This window comes from Anser brachyrhynchus (genome assembly GCF_964034855.1).
Source record: "Anser brachyrhynchus genome assembly, chromosome: Z".
Lineage (NCBI taxonomy): Eukaryota > Metazoa > Chordata > Aves > Anseriformes > Anatidae > Anser > Anser brachyrhynchus.
This window is the reverse complement of record NC_137697.1, coordinates 5,857,766-5,867,921: the sequence shown is the minus strand read 5'-3', so window position 1 is coordinate 5,867,921 and position 10,156 is coordinate 5,857,766. Positions and strand designations below refer to the sequence as shown.

Genomic DNA, 10,156 nt, shown 5'->3' with positions numbered 1-10,156 from the left:
AATGCCTTCTTTGCCTCAGCCTTTAGCGGCAAGACCAGTTGTTCTCTAGATAGCCGGTACCCTGAGCTGGAGGAAGGGGACGGGGAGCAGAACGTGGCCCTCACAACCCACGAGGAAATGGTTGGCGACCTGCTACAGCACTTAGATGTATGCAAGTCAATGGGGCCAGATGGGATCCACCCGAGGGTACTGAGAGAACTGGCTCAAGAGCTGGCCAAGCCGCTTTGCATCATTTATCAGCAGCCCTGGCTAGCAGGGGAGGTCCCAGTCAACTGGCGGCTAGCAAACATGACACCCATCTACAAGAAGGGCTGGAGGGTAGACCTGGGAAACTATAGGCCTGTTAGTTTGACCTCAGTGCCAGGGAAGCTCATGCAGCAGATTATTTTGAGCGCCATCACGCGGCACTTGCAGGGCAAGCAGGCGATCAGGCCCAGTCAGCATGGGTTTATGAAAGACAGGTCCTGCTTGACGAACCTGATCTCCTTCTATGACAAAGTGACGCGCTTAGTGGATGAGGAAAAGGCTGTGGATGTGGTCTACCTTGACTTCAGTAAGGCTTTTGACACCGTTTCCCACAGCATTCTCCTCAAGAAACTGGCTGCTCTTGGCTTGGACTGGCGTACGCTTTGTTGGGTTAGAAACTGCCGGGGTAGCCGGGCCCGAAGAGTCGTGGTGAAAGGAGTTAAATCCAGTTGGAGGCCGGTCACTAGTGGAGTCCCCCAGGGCTCAGTACTAGGGCCAGTTCTCTTTAATATCTTTACCGATGATCTGGACGAGGGGATCGAGTGCACCCTCAGTAAGTTTGCAGACGACACCAAGTTAGGTGCGTGTATTGATCTGCTCGAGGGTAGGAAGGTTCTGCAGGAGGATCTGGATAGGCTGGAGCGATGGGCTGAGGCCAACTGTATGAAGTTCAGCAAGGCCAAGTGCCGGGTCCTGCACCTGGGGCACAACAACCCCAAGCAGCGCTACAGGCTGGGAGACGAGTGGTTAGAAAGATGCCTGGCTGAGAAGGACCTGGGAGTATTGGTTGATTCCCGAGGAGCAATGGCAGTGTTCAAGGCTGGATAATCTCCCGAGAGTCGCCACTTGCCATTTGGAGTCTTTACTGAAGCTAGAGGAGAACTGCAGGGGCGATGAGACTTGACAGTGCTTCCCCATTCCTCTAGCTCTTTTACCAGTTTGCTAAAAGGAGGGGTTGTGGTTTAACCCAGCAGACAGCTAAGCACCACACAGCCGTTTGCTCACTCCTCAACAGTGGGACTGGGGAGAGAACCACAAAAAAGGTAAAAGTCATGGGTTGAGATAATGACAATTTAATAGCGAAAGAAAAGGAAGGGATGATAATGTTAGCGTTCATGAAGACACATAATCCACAAAGTGATTATATGAAGGTGCTTTATTAGGCGCCGGAAGTTAGGGGCATGCCTGCCCAAATCTAACTTCGTCTGATTTGTTTTCTTAGTTCTCTTTTATCTCCTAAGATACTACATATGCATTAGGTTTCACAACTCATCTATGCATATTCATTTCCTAGCTCCACCTAGCCTCGCTTCGTATGCTAATTATCTTATCAGTCCTTCTGCGCTTGCGTATCACTCTCTGGTGGTCGTCCGGGTGGTCGTCGGGATGGAGTAAGATGTCTTCATCAGAGTTGAACTTTTTAACCTTTCCTTTTCACGCATGCTCTCTGAGCCCTTGGTCTCAGTCCAAACCGCAAGGTTGGTTTGACCCAGTTCCCAGAGTCCAAGAAGCCCCAGTTATCTAGATGTCTTGCAAACTGAGCATTCTTTTAATCCTCCTTACTCCTCATCATGAATTGGGGCATTCTCATGTTACCCTTGCACATATATTTTGTATCTTCCAAGCGCAGCCTCGGAACAGTACATCGCAAATGTAACATACTAAACAATATTGTATTATTTCTTCTTCTATTACTAACATTTCCCCCCTTTGAAAGCATTTCACTCCTTTCGAGGAGGGCAAATGCTTTCACTAACTAACTAAAATATTTTACACTCAGTGCTCACCAATAATATAATCATGGAAAATTACATCATTAAGAATCAAGGAAATTACAAAGATTAGGATTGTCACAACATTTCATAAGTCCACCACTTCTGCTTTATGTTACGTTCACTCTTCTGGTTGGGTTCACTTGATCTGAAACTGATCTTGTCTATTCGGTTTTCATTCCATTTCACCTCCTGGGTTCCTCAGATTCTTTCTCTGAAATCCAAAGTTTTTAGATGCCGGTGGAGGATATTGAGGATGTGGTTCCATTTACCGAGCAATAGTTTGCATCACTGTCCGGTTCCAGGTTGTCTTCCTTAGAATCAGACTTTTCAGCATTATAAATGTTAACCAAATTAGTACCCCTACAATCACCAATATAATTATTGTCTCCAGTAAGGACTTAACCCAATTACTAATATTCCATCCACTAAAAATTTTATCCAACCAACTTGTTGTCATATCTTTCTCTTCCTGTTCTGCATCTTGTTCCACTCGAGCCAGTTGTTCTATGTCATGTTCTACGTCAATAGTCACATTTGGAATGTGGATGCAGCAATGATCAATACGATCTTTTAGAAATCCACATACTCCATGTTCCTTTAATAACAGTGTATCTAATGCTAATCGATTCTGTAGCACCATTTTAGTTGTAGCGTGTAGTTGGATATTAAGGTCTCTAAAGCCTTCTTTTGTGGCTCTCGCAAGCCTACTCACTTGTCCTGTAAGTTTATAAATCATTTCCCTATTTCGATAAGTAGCTACCTGTGCAAATAGAGATTCTAACGCCCAACTGAATTTTACTCCATCCGAGGGTTCATGCCATGTATCTTCATCTGCCCCTTCTTCTAAACTTCTTTTTGCCCTACTAATTTGTAGGGTTTCCAACTTTCCCTTAAAAGGAGACTTTTTCCATATTGGACGCAGTGTGGGGAGGGAGTCCTAGAGTTATTTCTTTTACTTCCCCATCTATCGGCAGGTGTGTAGTCCAAGTTCCATCACTGGCTGCCCATACAAATTGTCCTGGACTTTGTATGGTACTATAGCTACAATCCACTGCGACTTGACTAGCCTGGCTATTTCTTTCCGAATTGTACTTAATTCCTCGGCAAGCACATCCTGCCCTAAGAGCTATCAATACCGGAAGTAAGTGCTCAACATCTTCATTATTACTGTCGCAAGTATATTTCTTCTCACAAGTCCACCAAGCTACCTTTGTTGACTCTTGTCTACCGCTACTGTCAGCCCGGCTTACTGTATAAAACTGATCAGTTCCATTCTGCTTTCCCTGCCATTTAATACACCATGATGTATTCCCTCCATACTGGAATTTCTGCAATAAACTTACTGTCCAATTACTATCCCACCCTTTCATTCCTTTTGGCTCATTTTTCTCTTGACATTCCCAAACAATCTTTTCTCTAACTCCTTCTACTACACGTAGTTCGTCGTAATAACACTGTCCCACATTCTTAAATCTGCCTATCGTTATGAAATGGTAGTTCTTCTTCTTTTCACATTCAGACCTTGATGTTGGGGGGCTCAGTTTCCTATAGTATTGTGTAACATTTATCCTCTCTAGAGCTTTCACTTCTTTACATTGAATTGTTTCATTTCCTTTTACTTGGGGCAGTGGGGAGGTTATTATACCCCACTCAAGCGGGTCCCCCGTTGCTTTTGGGATGGGCAAACAAGCAGTAATTCTATCAGTTCCTTTCATTATGGCAAAATCTTTAATCAATCCTACCAGTAAATTCTCTGATGGTTGCCTAGGTGGGATCTGTACCACTTGTATCCATGGTGCCTGGCCCTCTCTTCTTCTTCTAGATCCTTTTCAGTGGGCTACCAATATTCCTTTATCCAATTTCGGATATACCAATATCTCTCTTATCCCATAATCTGTGCTATTTTCATGTGTTACCACGCACCGGTAGTTTCCTTTGTTGACTTTAGTAACACTAAACAGGGTTAAGGTGGTAGCTCCTCTCAGTTGTTGGCCCAATTCTATGGTTATACTTACGTACGCCTTCCCCTTCCATCCAGCCTTCAATCCTGTATTGTCCCTGGTTGTGTCTATGTATATTTCCTGGCTCTGTCCAGAGTCATTTATTTTTTTCCCAGACCACCTGTAGAGAGCTAATTGTTATTGGTTTATCGTTGTGCATTCCACATTCCAAAGTAACATTTTCTCCTTTGAATATTTCCTCTTTCTTATATCTTCCTGGTATTTCTAGGAACCCAATTACAAGGTATTTACACAAAACAATTACTGTTATCGTTACTGTTGTTAAGAACCCCAACATTGTATGGTTATACGCGCCTCATCTGTAGTTTTGTATCTCCGATTGCTCGCACTGACCAAAATTCGGGAACCTTTTTCACCCGAGTATAATGAATCCAAGCATCCACCCCTTCTACCTTTACAGCTGTAAAAGTAGTCAATAATACTTGATAAGGTCCGGCCCACCGTTCTCTCAGGGGTTCTTCATTCCAGTTTTTAATGTACACTCGGTCACCTGGCTGTATGTCGTGGACAGGATTTTCCAGTGCCAACGGTCGGTTCCACACCAGAACACTTCGAAGTTGAGCTAAAGTTTTACCAAGAGACAATACATAATTATGAACATCCTGGTTCCCTGTTATATGCATGTTAGGATTTGGTTCTGGGGATTCATAAGGCTTTCCATACATTATCTCGTATGGGCTTACTGACATTCCACTCCTTGGCTTTATCCTTATTCTCAATAAGGCTATAGGCAAAGCTTGTGGCCATTGTATTTTGGCTTCCTGGCAGATTTTACTGATCTGTCCCTTTAGAGTTTGGTTCATCCTTTCTACCTGTCCACTAGATTGGGGTCTCCATGCAGTATGTAAATTCCAAGAAATTCCTAATAGTCGACTTACGTCTTTAACCACAGATGAAACAAAGTGCGGCCCCCTATCCGAGGATATTCCTAATGGTACCCCAAACCTCGGAATGATTTCCCGCAGTAACCATTTTACTGTCTCTTTAGCTTGATTGGTGCGACAGGGAAGGGCTTCCGGCCATCCGGAAAAGGTGTCAACCCCTACTAACAAATACCTATATCCCCCGGTCCTAGGTAACTCTACAAAATCAACTTGCCAGTAATCTCCTGGTTCTATTCCTACTCTAACTCTTCCCATTTCAGCATGTTTTCTTGCTACTGGATTATTTTTCAGACAAATCTCACACTTTGACATTACTGATTTTGCCATTGTTAACATATGTGTAGAGATGATGCTACGTTTTAAAAATGTTACCATTGCCTCTGCACCCCAGTGACACTCATTATGTCTTGTCTGAAGTATCTCTCGCATCACCAAGGGGGGTATTACTACCTGGCCCGTAGTGGTTACATACCATCCATCAGAGTTCTTTCGGGCCTTTAGGAGATTTGCTAATTTCTCATCCTCTGGTGAATATCTTGGTTCCTTGGGAAGATTAAGACAAGTGGGGCCTACCTTAAGTGGTACCAAAGCCATTACATTCCACACCTCCCGAGCAATTTGTCGAGCTGCTCGATCTGCCAGCCGATTCCCTTCTGATATTTTTGAGGTTCCTCCTTGATGAGCTTTACAGTGCATAATAGCCACTTGTTTTGTTTTTTGTACCGCATTTATCAAATTTAACACCTCCTCTTGATATCTTATATTGGCTCCTTGTGAGGACAACAGCCCTCTTTCTTTCCATAATGCTCCATGAACATGGACTACTCCAAAAGCATACTTTGAATCTGTCCAAATATTTACCATCTTTCCTTTACTCAGTTCCAGTGCTCGAGGTAGGGCTATCCTATTACTAACAATAATAGTAGTAAAAATGGAATACACAAAGTAACTGACGCACAACGCAATTGCTTACCACCTGCTGACCAATGCCCAGTTTGTCCCCAGACAGTGGCGGCACACCCTGGCCAACTCCCCCAAGTTTTATTGTTCAGCATGACGCGATATGGTATGAGACATCCCTTTGGCCAGCTGGGGTCAGCTGTCCTGGTTCCGTCCCCTCCCAGCTCCTTGTGCACCCCCGGCCTCCTCGATGGCAGGGCAGCGTGAGGAGCTGAAACGTCCTTGGCTCCATGTAAGCACTGCTACGCAATAATTAAAATATTGGTCTGTGATCAGCATTATTCTCTTCCTACACCCAGAAACAGTACCATACCAGCTACTAGGAAGAAAACCCGATCTCAGCTGAAGCCAGGAAAGGATGGATGGCATCAGAAGGGAACCTGTAGTGTGGCATATTAACCAGCTTGGGGTCAGGGACAGGAGCAGCTGTCCGACACGGCTGGAGCTGGGCAGTGGGCTCAGACCCTGGCCCCAAGCGAGGAGCCCGGGGAAGCCGTCCTGGTCCCCCACCTCCCCACAGGATGCAGCACAGGGGCACCGGCCTGCTTCAACGTGGGCAGGGGGCTGTGACCTCACAGAGGCGTTGCCGTGTGCTGTCTGTGACCTCACGGCCGTGACCCTATAAAGCACCGGCCACCACCCCCCGTCTGCCAGTGCGGTCGTACCTGGCTGTGAGCAACGGTCGACAGCAGCTTTTTCCTCATCCCCGGCCTCATGCTTTTGCTGGCCGGGATCTCCCTGCTCTCCAGGGGTCGAGACCAACAGGTACAGGGGGCGGGAGGGTGGGGGAATTCGGGGCTGGGGGACTGGGGGGCCAGGAGGTGTTGGAAGAGGTCCTGTGGGTCCCTCCCCAGGTTGGTCACAGTGCCGTGCTTCTGTGCCCACAGGGTGACGGCCGACTCCGGCAAAGTTGTGGACGGCGGCAGCGGCAACCACCGGTACCAAAGCCAGGTGAGTCCCCCGTGGGTGAGCCTCAGCACCGAGCAGCCCATCCCTATGGGGCTGTGGTGGCCCTGGTGCCTCTCTCCCACTGCAGCTCAGACTCCCTCCCTGTTTTGCTAGGCGGCAAGAGGTATAACCGCTCAATTAGCCTGGACCACATTGTACATGAGACCGTTATTCACCCAGATGGGGTGCTGCCTCACAGACGGGTGCAGCTCACTCGCCCTCACAATTTGCCGATTGCCCCCCCAGCTGTTCCTGACATGGCTAAAGCGGCTGCAGGACAAGCAGCAGGACAAGAAGCAATGCCAAGGAAGGATGATCGTGGCATCTCTGGAAGAGAAGACAAATTCCTCTCTCCTATCAACACCAGCGGAAGTGTGGAAAAAACATGTGGGCTCTCTAGAAAGAATGAGCAACCACATGGCCTGACGGCCTTCAAACTTTCAATAACCGAGATTCAGTATTACAGGGCAGGAAAGAGGGATGAAGAGCTGCGCTCTGAGGTCAGCTCCTACAGACAGCAACCACAAACGGACTGCATTGTCCGTGAGAGCATTCTCCGCCCTGATGGAGGGCTGCCTGACAGGAGCGGATTGTTACTGTGGCCTCCTGTAGAACCCAGGGCAGAACCAGCTCTATTCAGCCAGGAGAACAACATCCGCAAGAGCTTCTTCCAGAAAGATGCGGGGCAGGCAAGCAGAGAAGAGGAATTCCTGCGGCCCCATGGATTGTCCATGGCCTCTTCAGCTGTTCCTGGCATGGCCAAAGTGGCTGCAGGACCAACAGCAGGACCAACGAGCATCCCAAGAAAGGCTAATCATGGCATGTCTCAGACAAACCAGAGATTAGAGTCTTCAGTTGACACCGAGAGAAGCATGGGGAAACCAAGTGGGCTCTCCATAGAGAACCACTGCCCGCAGAGCCTGAGGGTGCCCAAGCCATCCATGATGGAAATTCAGAATTACAGGACAGGAAACCACACTGAAGGGTCACAATCTGGGGTCAGCTCCTCCAGCCAGCCACCACAAAAGGACTGCGTTGTCCGGGAGAGCATTCTCCGCCCTGACGGAGGGCTGCCTGACAGGAGCGGGTTGTTACTGCGGCCTCCTGTACAGCCCAGGGCAGAACCAGCTCTATTTAGCCCTGAGAACACCATCCGCAAGAGTTTCTATCAGAACGATGAGGAGAAGACAAGAAGAGAAAAGGAATTCCTGCGGCCTCATGGATTATCCATGGCCTCTTCAGCTGTTCCTGGCATGGCCAAAGTGGCAGCAGGACCAGCAGCAGGACCACCTACCATCCCAAGAAAGGCTGATCATGGTATGACTGTGACAAACCAAAAATCACGCTCTTCCATTGGCACCAGCAGAAGCATGGGGAAAGCAAGTGGGCTCGCCATACAGAATCAGTGCCTGCATGGCCTGAGGGCACCCAAAACATCCAAGCTGGAGATTCAGGATTACATGGAGGGAAAGAGGAAGCAAGGGCCACACTCTGGGATCAGCTCCTCCAGCCAGCCACCACAAATGGACTGCATTGTCCGGGAGAGCATTCTCCGCCCTGATGGAGGGCTGCCTCAGAGGAAGGAGGAGTTCCTGCGGCCTTTTGGGTTGCCCATGCTCTCTTCAGCATTTCCCAGCTGGGCCAAGAGGGAAAAAGGACTATCTTTGCCCCAGACAAATAGAAGAGATGGCAGGTCTGCACCTGGCAGGCACACAGACTGTGCTCTTAGTCACAAGGAATGCACAGGGAAACTGGGCGGGCTCCCCATGAAACAGCAGCAACCCAGGACTGATATTTGGGGCTCTACACGAGGCAAAAATATTGTTCCATCATCAAGTGGGGTGATTGTTCATGAGAGGTTGCTTGAACCACAAGAGGGACGACGTCACTGGGAGGACATGTCCAAGGGGCGATGTCCACAGGTTGACCTGTCCCAGCCACCTCCTGGCCTATCCAGGGCCCCTCCAGTGCTTCCCAGCCCAGCCAACACAATTATGCGCAAAGACCAGGGCTGCCAAACTGACTATGTTATCATCTTGGATCCGCTTGTGACTGATGTCAGGAATGGGAAACACAGCCACACTGCAGCGCCTCTCAGGATCAAGAAGCTGCAGCTGAAGGAAGAGCACCGCAGCAAGCTCAATGAGCACATAACAAAGAAGTGCCGGGAAGTACAGCAGCAACGCTTCCCTGGGCCAGTGCAGAGGTCCACTGAAAAGAAGCATCGAGCACTGCCCAAAAATACCTGTGCTGGGGCTGGCACCTTATCACCACGAAGTCCCTGTGTCCGCTTCATCAAGCCCAAGCCCCTCCTGCATCCGGACCAGGTCAAGCAGAGGAAGCTTAGGGGGCACGTCGCCTGCCCAGCAGCCTCCAGGACACCACGCTCCCGCCCCGTGCCTGTCTACTTCCACAGCCCTGAGGCCACGTTTATGCCTGAGGAGCAGCGTGAGGCCCTGGAGCTGCACATTCGTGCCAAGAAGCTGCAGATCCTTGAGAGACGTCTGGGCACGAAGCGTCCATCACAGTCAGCTGTGCCCCAGGAGGAGGGTGGCAGGGCAGCCCTAAGGACCAGCGCCCTGCCCAGCATGCCCTGCAAAGCTACAAAGACATCGAGCACCTCGTGGATCCACTGATCCCACCAGCCAGACTCCGCTGAGGCAGTGCGCAGGAGCAAGAGGCAGAACCTGCGGGCACCGGACACTGCCCTGCAGGGCAAGGCCCACAGTCGCAGGTTGCAAGTGCGGAAAGGTGTGAGAGAGGACCAGGGTCCAGGCAGCTCACTCCTCCGGTCCAAATAAATCCTCTTCCTAGCCCCATGGTGGGAATCGTGTCTTGTTTGTGAAGCGCCGGCAGACTCACGGTGGGCTGTGCCTGCAGGCTGGAGGGGGGTGGCAGGGAAGGGGTGTCCCAGGGCAGGGGGCTTGCCCATTAGTCCAGTGTGAATTCACCCATTCCTCTCTTAATTCAGGGGTATTCTAACTGACACCTTCTCAAACTCCTGACTTGCAATTCCCAACTGGTAGCTCACAACTCATGACTTGTTTCGTGCATCCATGGACAAAATAGTTATCTACCCAAGGCTGAGAGAGCACTTCCTTCCTCCTCTGTCACACTGCACTGGGCACCCCTTCTGTAAGGGGTATGAGAGGGCATATATGCCCATATGAGAGGGCATTTCTTTACTGTGAGGGTGACAGAGCACCTTCTGTTTGACCTGGTCCGGACGGAGGAGGGATTTGGGCTTGAGGAAGCGGACACAGGGACTTGGTGCTGGTAGGGGGGCAGAGCCAGCACAGGGATTTTTGGACATTTCGGACAT

At 49.3% G+C, this 10,156-nt stretch overlaps 1 protein-coding gene and 1 long non-coding RNA gene across 2 annotated transcripts; one reads left to right on the top strand and one right to left on the bottom strand.

The window, feature by feature from the left end:
- Nucleotides 1-1,384: 1,384 nt before the first annotated feature.
- Nucleotides 1,385-5,824, bottom strand: LOC308185932. Its single transcript, XR_013943833.1, has 2 exons — nt 4,037-5,824; nt 1,385-2,232 (listed from the first exon to the last, which is right to left on the bottom strand). It is a non-coding gene; the product is annotated as an uncharacterized lncRNA (long non-coding RNA).
- A 987-nt stretch (nt 5,825-6,811) lies between these two features.
- On the top strand, nt 6,812-9,715 carry LOC308185005 (uncharacterized protein). Its single transcript, XM_080572545.1, has 2 exons — nt 6,812-6,837; nt 6,949-9,715. The coding sequence occupies exon 2, from the start codon at nt 7,092-7,094 to the stop codon at nt 9,468-9,470; it is 2,379 nt and encodes a 792-aa protein (XP_080428671.1). The 5' UTR covers nt 6,812-6,837; nt 6,949-7,091; the 3' UTR covers nt 9,471-9,715.
- The last annotated feature ends 441 nt before the right edge of the window (nt 9,716-10,156 follow it).

Excerpts from the sequence above, each read along its gene's own strand:
- LOC308185005 (XM_080572545.1), top strand. The coding sequence starts at position 7,092 with ATGGCTAAAGCGGCTGCAGGACAAGCAGCAGGACAAGAAGCAATGCCA.